The sequence below is a fragment of the Microcaecilia unicolor genome, chromosome 2 (genome assembly GCF_901765095.1).
Source record: "Microcaecilia unicolor chromosome 2, aMicUni1.1, whole genome shotgun sequence".
Taxonomy (NCBI): Eukaryota; Metazoa; Chordata; class Amphibia; order Gymnophiona; family Siphonopidae; genus Microcaecilia; species Microcaecilia unicolor.
Window position 1 is genome coordinate 327462170 of NC_044032.1, and position 21088 is coordinate 327483257.

At 46.6% G+C, this 21088-nt stretch overlaps 1 protein-coding gene across 1 annotated transcript in view; it reads right to left on the minus strand.

The window, feature by feature from the left end:
* Nucleotides 1-21088, minus strand: part of DNAH6 (dynein axonemal heavy chain 6) — a 2906060-nt gene that overhangs the window by 2335059 nt on the left and 549913 nt on the right. Inside the window, exons 20-21 of the mRNA XM_030192089.1 lie at nucleotides 20128-20271; nucleotides 14213-14425 (exon numbers count right to left, since the gene is read on the minus strand). Of these exons, the coding sequence (XP_030047949.1) occupies nucleotides 14213-14425; nucleotides 20128-20271 (357 nt within the window). The remainder of the gene's footprint in view (nucleotides 1-14212; nucleotides 14426-20127; nucleotides 20272-21088) is intronic.

Below are 21088 nucleotides of genomic sequence, written 5' to 3' on the forward strand. Positions count from 1 at the left end.
ACTTGATCACATTAAATGTCACTGGATGCCAAATCTCCCAGACTCATAAGGTCCTCTTGCAATTTTTCACAATCTTCTTGTAATTTAACAGCTTTGAATAACTCTGTGTCATCAGCAAATTTAATTACCTCACTCATTATTTCCATTTCCAGATCATTTATAGTAGAGGAGTGTGGTAGCCGTGTTAGTCCACTCTTAAGGTTATCAATAGAAATCAAACAAAATAGTTAAGCCACAAGATACCACTGTATCTGCTCTGACACAGGGGACAGAGACAGACACCTTAAAAGCCTGACTGCATCCTTCAAACAGAAAGGCTACAACCCCAAAATAATCTCCAAGAATATTGCCTCCTCCCTCAAAACACCCAGGGAGAATCTGCTACAGTACAAGGAGAAAAAATCCACAAACAGAATCCCCCTTGTAGTGACATACAATCCAGAGCTGGAAAAACTGAGGAAAATCATAAGAGATCTACAACCTATACTCCAGGAGGATGAATTACTGAAAGAGATATTCCCATCCCCACCAGTACTGGCCTTCCAACAGCCACCCAACTTAAAACACAAGCTAATCAGAAGTAAACTTCCATCACAGACTGAAAAGGAACAGAAGGGCACACGTCCCTGTAATTTATCCAGTTGCAAACTATGCCAAAATATTTCACAGGACCCCACAGTTATCCACAAAGGAAAGATATTCAACATAAAGGGATCTTTCACTTGCTCATCTTCCAATGTGGTATATATCATTCAGTGTAAAAAATGTAACGAAGGATGCTATATTGGAGAAACAGGCCAGATGCTTAAGACAAGATTCAATTTACATAGACATCACATGAACAATACAGCCAGTAGGGCCCCCACCCCGGTGGGACAGCACTTCACAGAACCAGGACACTGTACCAGTGATTTCACAGTGAGAATACTGAAAGGTAATTTTAAAACCATACAAGAACGTAAGACCTTTGAAGTCAGAATGATTGAATATTTTAACACCCAACAGAAAGGACTTAACAAGGATCTGGGGTTCCTAACCCATTATCTCTATATAATAAAAGGCACCTCCAACGTTCTGAAGCCTCAAGCCGGAAATTGAGGCGCCAGAGATATCCGGTTTGCCCTGAGTGTCTGGCCTGCCCTTGCGTCATAACGTCATGACGTCGAGGGCGGCGCTATGACAATCGGCCAAACGCCATCTCCCTGACCCTCGGCGGATATTTCCCACCTCCAGAGGACTAACATTGCCCGCACAACGTCGGAGAGAGGCAGGCGGGCACGTAAGCATCGGCGACACGCGATATCACTCCCCTTGCCCCTCGGCAGCCATTTCCCAACTTTGCAGGATGGAGGGAGCTACGCAGGCAGGCAGCCTGAACGTCAGACACACGCAGGGAGCCAGCCTGCCTGCCTGCCTGAACGTGCCAGGAAGGGAGAAAGCTTCAGTCGGAGGGAGCGCCACGACCCTCAAAGGCACTGGAAGGGGGGGCACTCGAACCTCAACCTGCGAGGAGAGAAGGGGGAAGGGGGAGGGAGAAAAACGCCGGCAGACGGAGGGACCACCATCCTGAAAGCCCAAGGGAGGCGGAGATTCCCTCTCACACACACACTCACATTCTCGCACAAACACTCTCACTCTGCCACACTCACACATTCACTCTCTCTCACACACTCACTCTCACACACACTCTCTCAAACATACACACTACGATACAGAAAAACGCTGCCACAGGGCCCACGATCCTGCAGGGGGGGGGGGGCACGACCCTGAGGGGGGAGGGGGACGAGAAGGATATGGGAAAAGGAAACACAGGGGGGGAGCGGGAAGGATGCCAACACACGCAGGGGGGACTCCTGCCGCACACTCTCTGTCTCGAACACACACTCTCACACAGACAGTCTCACTCTCTCACACACACACAGTCGCAAATTCACTCTGTCTCTCACACACTCACTGTCAAACATACACACTTCCATGAAAACCTTGCTAGCGCCCGTTTCATTCCTCTCAGAAACGGGCCTTTTTTTACTAGTAAACCATAAAGCTGTATGTCTCTGTTGATCACCCCACCCCTCACCTATCCACACCCATCCTGTTAGAATATCAATGATATGCTTTGATGTCCCCATGCATACCTCCGACCCACCCCCATCCTCCCACCCTGTCAGACTGTCATAGTAATGCTTGAATGTTTTCACTTATATACACTGTCAGCTAGCACATTTGCTTATTTCCGATCTGACGAAGAAGGGCAACCTTCAAAAGCTAATCAAGAAATGTATTAAGTTATGTCCAATAAAAAAGGTATCATCTTATTTTCTTTTCCATGTTTTATTTTGTTTGATTTCTATTGATAACCAGATCATTTATAAAATGTTAAAAAGCAGTTGTCCCAGCACAGACCTCTGGGAAACCCCACTATTTACTCATCTCCATTGAGAATATTGACCATTTAATCCTACTCTCTGTTTTCTATTTTTCAACCAGTTCATAATCATGCTTATTTTCGAAAGTGATCACCGGCCATCTTCCGACACAAATCGGAAGATGGCCGGCGATCTCCTGAAACCGGCCAAATCGGTATAATCGAAAGCTGATTTTGGCCGGGTTCAACTGCCTTCCGTCGTGGAGCCGGCGAAATTTCAAGGGGGCGTGTCAGTAGGGTAGTGAAGGCGGGACGGGGGCGTGCTCACGAGATGGCCAGCTTCGCCCAATAATGGAAAAAAAAGCCAGGCTTGACGAGCATTTTGCCGGCTTTACTTGGTCCTTTTTTTTTCACGACCAAACTTCAAAAAGGAGCCCCAACTAACCAAATGACAATCCGAGAGAATCAGGGATGACCTCCCCTTACTCCCCCAGTGGTCACCAATCCCCTCCCACCCAAAAACAAAATCTAAGTGCTCGTCAGGGACATCCTAAATCAAAATTATTTTTGCTTGGCTTTTTCAGTAGTACCAGTGGGATTTGAACCAAGACTGGTACTCTAACCACTTCGCCACAGCTCCACCTACTTGGATGTCCCTCCCTTTTGATTATGCCCCTTCAGGTCTCTCTCAGCCAATCACAGACAGGGCTCTCTCAGCCAATCACAGCGCATTTAGCTGTCTGTGAGTGGCTGAGAGAGACCTGAAGGGGCATAATCAAAAGGGAGGGACATCCAAGTAAGTGGAGCTGTGGCCAAGTGGTTAGCGTACCGGTCTTGTAATTCAGAGGTGGCCAGTTCAAATCCAAGTGGTACTACTGGAAAAGCCTGAGCACTTGGATTTTTTTTCCACTTTTTTGAAGCCAGCCATCTGTAAACCAGGCGATCTCAACATTTGACCTAAATGTTGAGATTTAACCGGCCCCAACCGTATTATCAAAAGAAAAAATGGCTGGCCATCTTTTTCAATAATACAGTTGGCACCGCCCCTTTGCGGAGCTGGCCCCGAAGATGGCCGGCCATATAGATGGCCGGTGCCATTCGATTATGCCCCTCAATAGGACACTACCTCCTATCCAATGACTATCTTCCCTGTTGTGGTACTTTGCCAAATGCCTTCTGAAAATCCAAATGCACAATATTAACCAGCTTTATCCACATGTTTATTTACCCCTTCAAAGAAAGACTGGAGAGGCAAGATTTCCCTTGGCTACATCCATATTGGTCTTGTCCCATTAATCCAAGCATATATATATGATCAGTAATTTTGCTCTTTATAATAGTTTCTACCATATTATTCATGTATTCATTTGTCTGCTATATATGCTCATTTATGAAATTGTGAATATTATTGCATGCATTACTGAAATTATGTTTTATTACGATTTTAGTTATCACATGCTTGTGTTAGGCTTGAATTTGCTTTCATATATTCATTTTGTATTTCCTTAGTGTTTGGATATAGATCCATCTCATTTTGTCTTAACCATGCTCCTGGTTCTACCTGTCTAGCTGTATTGTTAGATAGGTTGACGTTGGAACAGACTCCTTTGTAGTTATTCCACCTTAAAGGGGAGGGAAATGTAGGAGTACCTCCTGTGTGTCACCTTGTGCACAACTGAGGCCTATGTCCACATACAGGCCTGAACCTGCATCTTCTATGTGAACAAAGATGGCTGTTTGGACATTTCCTGTTTCTCTATCAGCCCATGGATGCTGCTGACTGATCAAGGACACTGGAAAAACAGGGAGCATCTGCACTTCATGGTGGACAGATTTACTATACTCAAGTATGTGATACCATTTGTGGGCCCCTTGGCTAGGTGCCACAGGCTGAGGGTGAGTGATCAACCCTGGACTTAGCCGACCTGGATTTGATCATTCTGACACCAAGAATGCATAGCCTGATTGGTCCAAAAGAATCACCTGAGGACTATGGACAAAGCTCTGCTCAAATCCTTTGCTGGACAAAGAAATCAGATTCTACTTGGCATTGAACTGGAGTGGCAGCTCTGCTGATAACTCTGGAAAAGACACTGTCTCATCATGCCAAAGAACTAGCCTCTATTCCTTCTCCTGTGGCAGGTAAGTAAGCTAATAACTACAACTGCTTACCAGTGCTACATCTGGCTGCCTGGGCTAAGGAAGCGATAAGGTGATCTCTTTACAGATCAGCACCACTGTCCCAAACAGCTGTAGCTGAAAGAAGAAGCTTTTCATCTATCCAGAGATCAGTGAAGAAATAAATCTCAGGGTGAGATTTCAGCTTAACTTCTACAGGAGGGAGTTCAGACTTGTATTGCTTGTTACCAAAGGCAGGCTTCAGTTTTGCCAGGTGGAAAATTTTTTCCCCACCCAAACCAGCCCAAAACCAGCCCAAAACCCGCCCACAGTCAAACCCCGCCCCTGACACCCCAACCCCTGCCATCATCAACCTCGCCCCCGCCGTCATCGGCCCCGCCTCTTCCATCACCGGCCCGCCTCCCCGTAATCGGCCCCGCCCCGTCATCGCCCCCGCCCAAAACGCAACTAGCCCCGCCCCCGCGGCCCGAAAAACCGCTGAAAAAACCGCCGAAAGACCCCAAAGCAAGCCCAAAAAACCGCAACCCGCCGCGGGCAAAAATTTCCCGCGGCGGGTCACGGAAAACCGCCCAATTGGGCGGGAAAACTGCCCACCTGGCAACACTGGCAGGCTTGGTTCTTAGGTATATTTCTCAGCACTGATAGAGATACAGTGGGGGAAATAAGTATTTGATCCCTTGCTGATTTTGTAAGTTTGCCCACTGACAAAGACATGAGCAGCCCATAATTGAAGGGTAGGTTATTGGTAACAGTGAGAGATAGCACATCACAAATTAAATCCGGAAAATCACATTGTGGAAAGTATATGAATTTATTTGCATTCTGCAGAGGGAAATAAGTATTTAATCCCTCTGGCAAACAAGACCTAATACTTGGTGGCAAAACCCTTGTTGGCAAGCACAGCGGTCAGACGTCTTCTGTAGTTGATGATGAGGTTTGCACACATGTCAGGAGGAATTTTGGTCCACTCCTCTTTGCAGATCATCTCTAAATCATTAAGAGTTCTGGGCTGTCGCTTGGCAACTCGCAGCTTCAGCTCCCTCCATAAGTTTTCAATGGGATTAAGGTCTGGTGACTGGCTAGGCCACTCCATGACCCTAATGTGCTTCTTCCTGAGCCACTCCTTTGTTGCCTTGGCTGTATGTTTTGGGTCATTGTCGTGCTGGAAGACCCAGCCACGACCCATTTTTAAGGCCCTGGCGGAGGGAAGGAGGTTGTCACTCAGAATTGTACGGTACATGGCCCCATCCATTCTCCCATTGATGCGGTGAAGTAGTCCTGTGCCCTTAGCAGAGAAACACCCCCAAAACATAACATTTCCACCTCCATGCTTGACAGTGGGGACGGTGTTCTTTGGGTCATAGGCAGCATTTCTCTTCCTCCAAACACGGCGAGTTGAGTTCATGCCAAAGAGCTCAATTTTTGTCTCATCTGACCACAGCACCTTCTCCCAATCACTCTCGGCATCATCCAGGTGTTCACTGGCAAACTTCAGACGGGCCGTCACATGTGCCTTCCGGAGCAGGGGGACCTTGCGGGCACTGCAGGATTGCAATCCGTTATGTCGTAATGTGTTACCAATGGTTTTCGTGGTGACAGTGGTCCCAGCTGCCTTGAGATCATTGACAAGTTCCCCCCTTGTAGTTGTAGGCTGATTTCTAACCTTCCTCATGATCAAGGATACCCCACGAGGTGAGATTTTGCGTGGAGCCCCAGATCTTTGTCGATTGACAGTCATTTGTACTTCTTCCATTTTCTTACTATGGCACCAACAGTTGTCTCCTTCTCGCCCAGCGTCTTACTGATGGTTTTGTAGCCCATTCCAGCCTTGTGCAGGTGTATGATCTTGTCCCTGACATCCTTAGACAGCTCCTTGCTCTTGGCCATTTTGTAGAGGTTAGAGTCTGACTGATTCACTGAGTCTGTGGACAGGTGTCTTTCATACAGGTGACCATTGCCGACAGCTGTCTGTCATGCAGGTAACGAGTTGATTTGGAGCATCTACCTGGTCTGTAGGGGCCAGATCTCTTACTGGTTGGTGGGGGATCAAATACTTATTTCCCTCTGCAGAATGCAAATAAATTCATATACTTTCCACAATGTGATTTTCCGGATTTAATTTGTGATGTGCTATCTCTCACTGTTACCAATAACCTACCCTTCAATTATGGGCTGCTCATGTCTTTGTCAGTGGGCAAACTTACAAAATCAGCAAGGGATCAAATACTTATTTCCCCCACTGTATGTATTTACCGTGTTTCCCCGAAAATAGGACATTCTCCAAAAGTAAGACCTAGTAGAGGTCTTGCTGCAATTTGAAAATATAAGGCCTCCCCCGAAAATAAGACCTAGCAGGGGAGGCCTTATTTTTCAGGGAAACATCGGGGTCACCCCCCCACCCGAGATCGCCGGCTCCCCCCCTCGATCAGCGGCTCCCCCCGCCCTCAGTCGCTCCCGGAACTAACCTCTTAACCGCTTCCTTTCACCTTCACACTCGCCGCAAGCAGCAGGGCTGGCCACTCCTTCCTTCCGTGTCCCGCCCTCGCCTGTCGTTAGGGAGGCAAAAATGTGCCCCCCCTCTCTGGCTCTGGCCCCCCCCTACCGCCGGATTCCAGATACGCCCCTGGTTTGCAGCATTAATAAACCACTTCCATACCAAGTGCCATGTATGTGTCTGATGCTTTCTAACTGCTAACAGCCTTTCCATCTCACACACATATTTCAGTTTGTTATGCCATTTCACAACGGATGGTACCCCCGGTTGTTTCCAGTTTTGGGCAATTGTCACACGAGCAACACCTGTCATCTGCTTCAGCAGCTGATGTTGACAAGATTTTAAACCATCCACTTTTGAGGCGAAAAGGAACACCTCAGACGCCCATGGGACAGATGACCCTAACCAGCCCTGCATCCTACTATGAACCGCCTTCCAAAGTGCTTTAACTTTACTGCAGCTCCACCAGATGTGCCCCATGGTGCCGCGCATACCACACCCCCTCCAGCACAAACCTGTTAGGGTTGGGTATATGCACCAGAGGCGTTCCGGAGTTAGATACCATCTGAATAGTACTTTCACTGCGTTCTCTTTAAGGGGCACATATGTGGAAACACCCAACACCTCCCTCTCAATTTTCTCCCATCCCTGGTCACCCAGTGTCACTCCCAGTTCCTTTTCCCACCCCCTCCTGTGATTATTGTAGATCGGGACCTGTGCGCTGACACACTTATAGAGGCTACCAATCAAGCCACGGGATGTGGTTAATTTTTCACAGATCACCTCCAGGGGAGTTCTTTCCTTCTGGACCACCAAACGCACTGCTGCAGTGCAGAGGAAGTGTGACAATTGGCAGTATGCAAACTCATCCCCTTCCACCCCACGGAACTCTGTTTTTAGGACTGCGTGTTTAAGCAAGGTAGTCCTGTCAAACATTTGGCCCCATGTACGCAATCCTTCTCCATACCATCTGGTAAAGACCCCTTTCGTGGTCCCTGGCAGGAACAGGGAATTGTATGCAATTGGAGTCAAATGAGAGAGTACACAACGGCCCCCTTGAAACAGCTTGTCCCAATAGTGAAGAGTAACCTCCACTGAAGAACACACCCCCTCCTTCATGGGACGAAAGGGCCTCGGCAGCCACATAAGCGCCCCCAACGGCGTTTGTCCCAAGGATTGCTGCTCTATGTGTACCCACTGTCGGTCTGGGTAGTCTTGGTACCATTCTATAGCTGCCTTCCCCTGTGCCGCCCTATAGTACCAATGAAGGTTCGGAAACCCCAACCCTCCCTTTTTCCTATCCTGATACAGCAGGGTACGTGATAACCTTGGATGTTTTCCTGCCCAGACGAAGCGCACAATACGATCCTGTAAGGATGCAAGGAATCGACTGGGCATCATCACAGGCAGCACTTGGAATAGATATAGGAGGCGAGGCAGCACGTTCATCTTAATAATAGCTATCTGTCCGAACCAGGAGGTCTCCAGCTCGCCCCATCTCTCCATGTCCTCAGCAATGACTTTGACCAACTCTTTATAGTTAGCCAGAAAGAGCTCCGATAGAGTCGAGGTCAAGTTTACCCCCAGATATCTAACCTGCCGACGGGCCCAGTGAAACGGGAAGGACACCTTTAACTGTGCCACTGTTTCAGCGGGCAGTGTAACATTGAGAGCCTCAGACTTTGCCATGTTAACTTTAAACCCAGACACTGCAGCATACTCATCAATGAGTTGAAGAAGTCTAGGAAATGTTGACTGAGATCTAGTCACGTAGAGCAGGACATCATCAGCAAACAATGCAATTTTATGTGTTCTCCCACCCATTAGGACCCCCGAAATCTCTGGGTCTTGTCGTATCCTGGAAGCAAATGGCTCCATAACCATCGTAAATAATAAAGGGAAAAGGGGGCACCCCTGCCGTGTGCCTCTATACAATGAGAACAAATCAGAATGACCTCCATTAATTTTTACACAGGCTCTGGGCGAGTTATAAAATGCCTGTATCCACCCCCGAAAATTTATGCCAAATCCCAAGTGCTCCAGCACCTTATACATAAAAGACCAGTGGACCCGATCAAAGGCCTTCTCAGCGTCTAAACTGAGAAGACACAAAGGTCTCCGATTTCTCTTTGCCAGATACATGAGGTCCAACGTGCACCGGACATTGTCCATCGCCTTTCGATAAGACACGAAGCCTACTTGATCCGGGTGCACTACCGTTGGTAATAAAGGTGCCAACCGGTTTGCCAGCACCTTTGCCAATATTTTAACATCTGCATTTAGCACAGATATAGGTCTGTAGGAGCCACACTTTCCGTGATCTTTACCTGGCTTAGGTATCACTGCTATCCAGGCTTCAAGCATTGTATGAGGCAAAGTCCCCCCAACCCCCACTTGATTGAGCAGTTCCGCAAGCAACGGAGCCATCTCGGGTGCAAACTTCCTATAGAATTTGTTAGGAACCATCGAGTCCAGGAGACTTACAAGAAGGCATACCGCCTATGGCCTCCAGAACTTCCTGTGAAGTGACCAGTTTTTCCAACAATTCACGGTGTTGGCTAGACAACGGAGAAAGCTCACTGTCTCGCAGAAACTTCTCAACAGATTCCAAGGAGGGGTTAATCTCCTGTTCATAGAGGGCTTGGTAGAACTCTCGGAATCGTGTGCGAATATGACTAGCTTTACGCAGTAAATCACCCTTAGCATCTCTCACTTGTTTGATCGTTCTATCCACTCGTTGCCTACGCAACCATATTGCCAAGAGGCGCCCGGCTTTATTCGCAAACTCATAGAACCTCAACCTCTGTCTTGCTCGCAGCAGTGCTAGCTGCTCCGAGTATATGGAGTCCAACCTCAGTCGCTCATTACACAACTCTTGCCACACCTGCAATGACACATTTGCCTTATGTTGCTGCTCCAGATGATGTATTTTCACCAAACAGGCTGCTATCTGCGCCCTACGCGCTTTTAAGTGTGTACTGGCTAACTTCAAGAAATACCCTCGGGAAACCGCTTTCATAGCATCCCACACTACTTGCATTGGGGGCCCAGAGTCAACATTAAACTCCAAGTATTCTTTTAGCATCTTTCTGTATCCCTCCACCACCTCCCCCTCCTGCAGTAAACTAGTGTTTAAAGTCCATCGCTTATCTTTAAGTTCAGGTCAAATATTTGGCAAAGTAACCCACACTGGGGCGTGATCCGATATTGTCATACTACCAATGCCAGCTTCAGGACCCCATTCTACCAAAGTGGTGTCCAGAAAGATATAGTCAATTCGGGAGTATGAAGCATGCACATGTGAATAGTAGGTGTAATCCCTGTCCGTTCTGTGTGTCAGCCTCCACAGGTCCAGAGCACCAAGTGAATATGCCAAGGACTCCAACGCTTGTGACTCTTTTTTCTCCTCTCTCCTAGCTACTCCTGTTCGATCCAACCCAGGGTTTACCACTGCATTAAAGTCGCCCCCCAGTATGAGGGAACCCTTGACAAAAGGGATCAAAGAATTCCGGACTCTAGTAAAGAACTCCACCTGTCCACTATTGGGTGCGTAAATTGATGCCACCGTTAAATTCACCTGGTCCATTTTTAAATGTAGGAAGATAAATCGTCCCCCTGGGTCCCTTTTGATCTGTACTACCCGAGCTGCCAGAGAGTCATGCATCAGTATTGCTACCCCCCTTTCTTTGATGCTCCCGCTGATGCACAATATGTTCCTGAATAACCTGGGCAAGAGAGGTACCGTTCATGCTTGTGACGCAAGTGCGTCTCCTGCAGCAGCACTATATGTGGCTTAAGTTGTTGCAGTTCCCTATAAAGTTTCTGCCTCTTTTGTGGCATGTTCAGTCCCTTAACATTATAGGATATTATTTTCAAATATGCGCCCATTACATAATGTTATTGAAGCAGTTAACAAACACATACATCAGACCTCGTCTTGTCCCTTTGTGAGTGGTATGCGTCCTTAACCTCAAATTGGGTTCCCTACCTCCCCCTTCCCCCTGTCCCACCCCTACCCTTCTTCCCCCCTCCCAAAGCATCTCCCACATTGACACCAACCAGAGACACTACCCCTCTGAGTGGGATTCGAGGAAGTTATTCACCACACTCACAGCACCCCGGCCCCACGGCCCTCCCCCCCACACCTTAATAGTCCCTCCCTCATCTAATATCAGTCTCTTTCACTTGTCCCTCCCGACATACCAAAACACCCTAATCATCATTATCACACACCTCCTCATCCTCATGTCATCCCCTTCACACAGCACTCATACAGTTCACACACACCCCACATCACGTGGTTCTGATGACTGTAAGTCAGCAAACAGGATAACCCCAAAACCTATTGTACTTCTTGCAACAAAGACTGCTTAAACTTTATACAAGTTACCCCAGTGTACAGTCTTTATATGACCCTTCCAGCTCAATCCAGTCAGCGCCTAGATTTGCCCCTCCTGGCCGATCCGGAAATGCGCTGCCAGCCCTGGAATTTGGCCCGTGTTACAGACGCCATCTCTCCTGGCGGGGTCAAAGAGCTCACCAACTCCCTGCGTGCAGGGCCTCCCAGGCTTCCTGCAGTGTGTGCACTCGGTATTTACTTCCCTTCAGTGTGAAGTTCAGGGAGAAGGGAAATCCCCATCGGTATTGCAGTTGATGTTTAAGTAGAATATCCAGGGCTGGTCTCATCTGGCGTCGCTGTTGCAAGGTATACTGCGATAAATATTGGTATACCAAAATCTTCGCCCCTCTGAATTTGAAATTCTGTGTCTTACGTGCACAAGCCATAATCTTCTCCTTAATTTCATATCTGTGGAAGCGCACTATGATATCACGCACCTGCTGGTCCTTTCGTGCGCCCAACGCTCTATGAGCTCTATCAATTTCCAGCAGAGACTCGCCCGCCTGGCCCAGTAGTGTTGCGCACATGGTTTGCGTGATCACAAGGACATCTTCCGTTTCCCCCCCTTCAGGGACTCTGCGAAATTGGAGGTTGTTTCGGTTGCCCCTGTTCTCCAGATCATCCATTTTATATTCAAGATCCAAGTTCTTTTTTTCCAGCTCCTGCAACAGGGTAGTATGTTTAGTCAGAGTCTCCGAATGCTCCTCCAGCTTAAGTTCAGCGTCCTCCACCCTGCCCCCCAACTCACGGAGGTCTGTGCTCAGCGAATCCATGCGTTCCAATATTTCATCTTTTGAATGTTTGATCTCTTCTTGGATATTTGATAGAAATTTACGCAATTCACTAGACATTCCTTTTTTGGGAGGCGGGTTTCGATGCTCTGCCAAAGACAAGGCTGAGTCGGAGTCAGAAGGCGAACCGGGTTCAGGAGACTCATGGCGCTTGGCGGGTTTCCCAGGCATGTTTTTCTCGGACCGCTCTCCTTCCTTTTTGCGCGTCGCGGGTGTTTTGCTCATAGCAGTCGTTGTGCAAGGGAAGCTTCAGGTAGCCTTTTTCCACCCTTTTTCTCCCACTTTCAGCAGACTTTTAATGCTTTTTTCAGGCGAGGGGAGACGGAGCTACGGGACTAGGCTGCCATTTCGTCCGATGACGTCACTTCCTCTTTTCCTTATAATTCCTAGCATGCTGTTTGATTTTTTGGCTGCAGCTGGGCAAAAGATTTTAGCATATTGTCTACAACGACACCTATATATTTTTCTTAGGTGCTGACCCCCAAAGTAGACCCTAGTATCAGGTAACTATGATATGGATTGTTCTTTCTAGTGTGTATCACTTTGCATTTTTCCACATTAAATTTCATCTGCCATTTGGATGCCCAGTCTTTCCTAAGATCTTCCTGCAATTTTTCACAGTCTGCATGTGTTTTAACAACCTTAAATAGTTTTGTCTCATCTGCAAATTTTAATAGTGCTGGTCTAAGTACAGATCCCTGCGGCACTCCATTATTCACCCTTCTCTATTGAGAGAAATGGCCATTTAACCCTACCCTCTGCTTTCTGTCCCATAACCAATTTCTAATCCACAACAGAACATTGCCTCCTATCCCATCGTTGGTGAATTGTGCAGGCCACCTACCTTGCAATTAAATTTTAAATCCAAGAGACTTAGAGGCATGTTTTTAAAGTACAAAACTTACAGTACCATGGGTACAAAGCTTATGCAGTAAATATCAGGTGCATGACAAGTATCTGCCCTGTGGCAGATACTTACTACAAAGGCCTGGGTTAGATGTATTAGCAGACAGTGCAAGTGCACCCATGCTACCTGCTGATACATGTAACATGGATCAGAGTGATACCCATACCATAGTTAAAAAAAAAAAAAAAAAAAGACATCTTAATCAGAGAATCCCCCCTCATTCAGACAGCCCTACCCTCCCAACTCTGCAGACTGACCTCTTACCCATTCACTCACCCCCAAATCAATCCCCCCAAGATAAGAGTCCCCAAAAGGTATGAGCCACTTTATCTGGTTCCCCACCCCATAGCTAGAGGTTAATCTGCCAAATAAGGAGCTATTGTCTGTATTTGGCAGATTTAATCCGAACGCTAGTACTGCTAGGAATAAGAACTGCCATTTTGAACCATGGACTTAGTTGGGGCATGCGCAGAGTAGGATCGTTCCTGACCCATTTACTAGATTTCCAGGGATAGCTTAGGTAATTGCAGGGATGTCAGGGTGGTGGGGATAAGGTTGGATCTTGAGCTATGTTGGGGTTCAGCTCAGGGGTCATATCTTGAGGGGGCTTATCTTGATGCAGCTTGGAGGGGATAAGATTAGCAGGTGGGTGATTAGATCTGGGGTCAGTCTGCAGAGTGGAAAGGGTAGGGCTGGATGAATGGGAGGAATTCTGTGGCTCTAATGTCTTTTTATTTAAACTATGGTATGGGTACAGTTGTCTAGGTACCTGACTGCCAGTAGTGAGGCTACACTTAATGCCACCTCTTAAGATGGCATAAAAGGCACCCATGCTATCAGCAGAAATGACAACATGCAGTAACAAACCACGCATTAGCTGTCAGTAATGGCCACACCTGATCTCAATCTCAGTCATTAACCCACCTGGATCCCACACCAACCCACACTAAACACTGCAAGAGTTTTACCTTTTTTGCTCGGTTTAGCACGCAATAACCATTAACTTGTGTCCATCCTGATGACTACCGCAAGCTAACACCTGTGCTAACTGCTTAGCATGGTTCAGTGAACATCCCCCTTAATTATTAAAAGCAACATAAGTAATTTTTTAGCAAACCTTTTTGAGAATTGTTTCTAAAGATGCTTCTCCAGATGCCTGTCCTGAAACATCCTGAATGTTCTCAGCAAAGTCAAAAGCACGGATCTCAATGAGTTTTTCCAAAGTTAATGAATGCTCAATATCCATCAAAGTTGCATTAATGGTTTGCTCCAAAACTGTCCAGTGTCTTGGCTTCAAGAAAGGATTTCGTAAGTCTGTGATGACTGGAAGCTACAAAAAATAACAGTAGTCAAGATTTTTCATTTTAATTCATTTATGAAAAATGTGTAGGCAGATTTTGGAACATACACAGAGAGGAAAATTCAAATGCCCAAGTAAAGTCATGGATAATTCCCATACTATTTTACTATTGTTTATTAGAGTCTTGCTATACCACCTTTCTGTTGCACAATCAAAAGCATTTTCATATTACAAACAGGTACAGAGCCTCTGCAAAGTACAGCTTCTTGCAAAATAGGTGCACAACCATACTTGAAAGCCCTCCACATACAGAGAGAACAGTGATTTTAAAAAGCTGTATATAAGGAGAACAAACATAGAAATCCCCCATACAGACATGGAAGCAGCTCTCTAAAATTGTTGCTCCCCCTTTATAGAGTCTTGTTTGCAACCCCCCTCCCAAGGTGTCCATTACCTTCCATGGCCACACCCACCCCAATTCAGAAATCTCCATTCACACCCCACTTTCCGATGCCAGCTCCCCCACGTAGTTCACATCCCCAATGTCAGGTCCCTCCCCAATAGCAACCCCCTAAGACCAGCCCCCCCATATGACAACCCCTTGACATGTGGGAAATCACCCAACATTACCATCACCCAGAGGCTCAAAACTCTCCCCCCCACCCCCCACAAGGGTCAAAGCTGGTGATATATGGCTCCACCTACCCTCATCCCATTATCCACTGCCCAAGCTTACCAGAGAATTTTGAGGTCAAGTGGGGTGGGAGCAGTGGTGTGCTGGTAAATGTTTAACAGCAGGCTCTCTCCCCGGCCCACCTCTGCGTCCCCCCCCGTCCACCTCTGCGCCCCCTTCCAAATTGCAGAACTGGCTATAGCCGGGGAGCGAGCCTGGGGGGGGCAATGCATTACTCAAGGAAAAAAAATATTTTATGATCCCAGGTTCCAATCTAATTCATGTTTAATGTGGGATAAAATGCCATAAATAAATAAATAAATAAAAACTTTTAATGTTGAGCACCTGATTCTCAAAGTGGCCATATTCCAAACACTATAATGAAAATAAAATGATTTTTTTTTCTACCTTTGTTGTCTTGTGACTTTGTTTTTCTGATCATGCTGGCCCAGTATCCGATTCTGCTGCTATCTGTCCTCTTAACTCCGTTTCCAGGGCTTCCTTTCCATTTATTTATTTCTTTTCCTCCTTTCTTCTTAATTTCTGGTCCTCCGCAGACTTGACTGTCCAGTGGATCCAGCTTCTGCCTATTTTCTTCATCCATGTGCAGTTTTTCTCCTCTCTTCCTTTTCCCTCATCTCATCTCCTTCCTCACTCTTCTCTCCCCTCCATCCATGTCCAGCATTTCTTCTCTCTCTTCCCTCTGCTCCATCCATGTCCAGTAACTCTCCTCTCCCCTGCCCCCCCTCCAGCCATCCATACCCACCCAGCGATTCTCTCCTCTCCCCTGCCCCTCCTCCAGCCATCCATACCCACCCAGCGATTCACTCCACTCCCCTGCCCCTCCTCCAGCCATCCATACTCACCCAGCGATTCTCTCCGCTGCCCTGCCCCTCCTCCAGCCATCCATACCCACCCAGCGATTCTCTCTTCCCTGCCCCCCTCCAGCCATCCATACCCACCCAGCGATTCTCTCCGCTCCCCTGCCCCTCCTCCAGCCATCCATATCCACCCAGCGATTCTCTCCGCTCCCCTGCCCCCCTCCAGCCATCCATACCCACCCAGCGATTCTCTCCACTACCCTGTCCCCCTCCAACCATCCATACCCACCCAACAATTCTCCTTGCTCCTCTGCCTCCGTCGCAGCAGCCGCAGTGAAAGCCCATCTCTAGCCTTCCCTTAGTTTCCTGTTAGTGTCCTGCCTTTGCAGAAAGAGGAAATGACGTCAGAAGAAGGCGGGACACTGACGGGAACGAAGTGAAGGCTAGAGACGGGGTTTGACTGCGTCTGCTGAGGTAAATCAACAATTTAAACCCCCCAGAGCGGCGGGGGATGAGATAAGCAAGGCTTGTGGCGCCCTCCTGCCATGCTTACCTCACTTACCGTCGGGTTGTACCGCCCCTGGGAGCCGGCTCGCCTGCCACAACAACCGGCTCGCAAGAGCTTTAAAAATTTAACAACCGGCTCTTGCGAGCCGATGCAAGCCGGCTCCAGCACAACACTGGTTGAACCCGAGTATAATACACTCTATAAAGGACTCAAAAGGAACATTCTCTATAGCTCACATTAGTAGTTAGCATTGGTATTCTCTTAATAGAAGAAAGTAAATCCCAGGAATCCAAATTCACCCCCACATCATGTTCCCATTGTTGTTTGATCAGCACCAAATCCCGGTGCCTCTCAAGTTTTCATAAAGCCTTGTGGATCTCTGTGGTGGAATTCGTACAGTCTTATATGCCATTAAAAAAATTCTGAAGGCTGGCTCTAATATGAAGACACAAGGACCTTCTATTTGAGAACTGAATATAGTGTCATAACTGGCGATCCTTTTGTTTTAATACCTAAAACGGCTGTCATTCAGTAATCAGTGTGTCGTTCTTAAAAAACAGACAGTTGTGGATGTCAATCTTAAAAGAAAAGGAGGAGGAGGCGGTCATTTAGCGATCAGTCTGTTGTTCTTAAAAACAGACGGACCTGACTCAATTCAGCTTAAAAATAAGCATAAGGTATCCTTTTGAAATAAAAATAATAAGAAAAAAGAAAACAAATGACTATTCTTTCTTTCCTGTGAGAAAAAAAAGGCTACCCTGTTTCCCCGAAAGTAAGACATCCCCCAAAAATAAGACCTAGTAGAGGTTTTCCTGAATTGGTAGATATAAGGCCTCCCCCAAAAGTAAGACCTAGCAAATTTTTGTTTGAAAGCAGGGCTGCCGAGAGCCGGACAAGGCCGCCCCCCCCACCCGAGGTTGCCGAGCCCCCCTCCACCCACCCTCCGTCGCTCCCGGAACTAACCTTAAACGCCTCCTTTCACCTTCACAGCAAGCAGCAGCAGGGCAGACCTCTCCTTCCTTCCGTGTCCCACCCTCGCGGACATTACGTCAGGCGAGGGCGGGACACGTAAGGAAGGAGTGGCCTGCCCTGCTGCTGCTTGCTGCAAAGGTGAAAGGAGACGTTTAAGGTTAGTTCCGGGAGCGACGGAGGGAGGGCGGGCGGGCCAACCCCAATCCAACCCCGATGTTTCCCCGAAAAATAAGACAGCCTCTGAAAATAAGACCTAGCGCATTTTGGGGGGCAAAAATTAATATAAGACAGTGTCTTATTTTCGGGGAAACACGGTAAGCTGCACACATTCCTCCATGGCTGTTGTGGGTGGTGTTGGTTTGTTTTTTTTAATGTCATTTTCCATCATTTGACCCCCATCCAAGACGACCAGTAGTAGAAACAGGAAGGGACATACGGATGGGATTTGGGGTGGGATTATACAAAAGAGGCAGGTCTATGATGTCACATTCGGTGATGTCATCAGTGGGGTATGGGTGGGGCTTATATCAAAAGTGGGTGGGGGTTGGGTGTGTCCTGATTGGCAGAGTCCACTATGGCTAACCGTGAGAAGCAGAAAATGAACAATATTTGCCAATTAGTACCAGGGCCACTTTAACCACCTATGGGGCCTCAGGCAATCTGTCCAGCAACATAGATTCCTTAGTCCCATCAGCTAAGCTACGTCCCACTGGAAAAAAATGCAACATTGAGGCATGGATCCACTGTCTAGGCCACACTGCTGACAGCTCTGCTATTTCTGCCCCTCAGAAACGAAGTCCACATTAGAAAGGGTGAGATTGTCAGATCTATCAGATGTGTCTAGACAGCAACTACAGATTTTTATATCATTTTTGTTTCATTGTTTGTTTTCTGGAAGCAATAAGGCTGGCAGGGGAGGTGGTGGTGGTGGTGGTGGGGGGGGGGGGGGGGGGGTTAAGGAAACTGCTGGATCAGGAGAGGGGAAGAAAGGAAGATGTTAAACCAGAGTACAGAAGTGCCAAGGTTGGCCCATCACAAAGAGTGAGATTGAAAGCCAATTAGTGGGGTTTTGCTCATGGTGCATTCTGGGTATAAATTTGGCATAGTTGTGAAGGAACTATGGCTTGAGGAAGGGCTTCTGGGTATCAAGGCATGGCACATATTTTAATCCCAATTATTTTTAACATTCCAATCCGGTCTCTCCCCACGTTTGCTCCCCCCATGGGTTCTGCATCTCTCCTTTGCCCTCTCTCTCTCCCTTCTTTCCTCTTCCTGGTGGTTCCATACCTCTCTTCAATTCCCGGCAGTAGCAGCAATTAGGACAGGCTGCTTTCAGCCGATGTCAGAGCTTTATCTTCACAAGGTCCTGCCTACTCTAATGCAAGTTCCTGTTTCTGTATAGGGGGACATTGCAGACAGACAGCTCTTGACACCAGGCACTGCTGGCAATGGAAGAAAGGTACGGAGGATGGCATTTAGGAGACAAAAAAAGGGAGAGGGAGAAGGCAAAGAATTGATACAGGATTCCTGGGGAGGGGGAAGTGGAATATGGGGAGAAGAGTGATATCTCTCTTTTGGACTCAAGGCTGAATTTGCCAGTGGGTGGATGGGCCCCTTTTATGCAGCTGCCCCTTTACTGATTGGTAAAAATGGCCCTAATTATGCTATGCAATACTTTTGCTACGCTCCTGACTCCTAATCTTCCTGACTACCATTCCAAAATCCAAAAAAAATTCTAATTCTAAAACATCTCGTCCCAAGGATTTTGGATAAGAGACTGTGTACCTGTACTTTTGGAATGGGAATGCTTTCCCTTATCCATAGAGAAGATAGCTCAGCCTTCCCAGAAATGGCCTGATCAAGGATTCTTAGAAGCCATCTAGGAATTTTCATTAGGCTTGCGGCATAATTTTTTTCTGAATGAAGAAGTGGATTTTATCAGTCATTCTGGCTGATTAGGACAAGCCTGGCACTTAAGTTACAAAAGGAGTACAGCGAAATAACAATTGGTAGCCTCAGGAAGAAAAGAGAGGAGATTCAAATAAACTGAATAAATTTGGTTTCAAGAAACAGAAACGTAAAAGTTGCAACATCTTCTAAACATTCTCAATGAGCTCTGGTTAGTCAAAAATAACTAGAATGGTTCTATGAATATATTTCTATAGATTCTTCGGCAAAAGCATGTGTGGTGTATCAAATTTTTACAATCTGAGAGGTTTACCACAGGTAAATTTTGTTTTCTTTAGAATCATCATAAAAATAGGATGAAGAATGGATTTCTTGATTGACTGTCAATCCTGGTCCTTTAGGGCCCTGAAAGTATACTCCCACCACAACTTGCTACTCAGAACAATCCCCATGGCTACACTTAGGGGGTCTTTTACTAAGGTGCGCTAGCATTTTTAGCTCATGCTAAAAATCAGCTGGAGCAACACATTGAGATGCCCATATTGGCATCTCGGTGTTTAGCGCCAGCTGATTTTAACTGTGAGCTAAAAACACTAGCACACCTTAGTAAAAGATCCCCCAAGTTGTGTCTATTGAATTCCTCTTATCAGTGAGGATAATCAGAGGGCAAGTACATACAGGCAATAATAAATGTCATGATTTTATGTCTTTGACAAACAGCATTACTCAATATTAAATAAGATGAGCATAGACTATAAAAATAGGGCTGCAGAGGTATAAATAAGTAATTAGGTTAGATAAATTTTATTTCTACCATCAAACCAATAAAAGTAGAATAGAATATATTTACCTTTTCTTTCATCATGTCTACCTTCTCTTTAAGTCGTGGAACCACATTATTGGTTGGTAGACCTTTTTCCAACTGATTCACAAATTTAGCATATTTAACCACTTGTGAACTAAGTTGTTCTGTGTCCAATGTGTCAAATTTAGACTGTCAGAGATAGATAAAACAGCATTTTATCAAACGTTGGAATAACTATAAAGCATTATACAGGTTCCACGTAGCTGGGGTCAATATTTAAAAGCAGTTATACATTGGTGGCTGACCATATACAGTGGTGGAAATAAGTATTTGATCCCTTGCTGATTTTGTAAGTTTGCCCACTGACAAAGACATGAGCAGCCCATAATTGAAGGGTAGGTTATTGGTAACAGTGAGAGATAGCACATCACAAATTAAATCCGGAAAATCACATTGTGGAAAGTATATGAATTTATTTGCATTCTGCAGAGGGAAATAAGTATTTGATCCCCCACCAACCAGTAAGAGATCTGGCCCCTACAGACCAGGTAGATGCTCCAAATCAACTCGTTACCTGCATGACAGACAGCTGTCGGCAATGGTCACCTGTATGAAAGACACCTGTCCACAGACTCAGTGAATCAGTCAGACTCTAACCTCTACAAAATGGCCAAGAGCAAGGAGCTGTCTAAGGATGTCAGGGACAAGATCATACACCTGCACAAGGCTGGAATGGGCTACAAAACCATCAGTAAGACGCTGGGCGAGAAGGAGACAACTGTTGGTGCCATAGTAAGAAAATGGAAGAAGTACAAAATGACTGTCAATCGACAAAGATCTGGGGCTCCACGCAAAATCTCACCTCGTGGGGTATCCTTGATCATGAGGAAGGTTAGAAATCAGCCTACAACTACAAGGGGGGAACTTGTCAATGATCTCAAGGCAGCTGGGACCACTGTCACCACGAAAACCATTGGTAACACATTACGACATAACGGATTGCAAT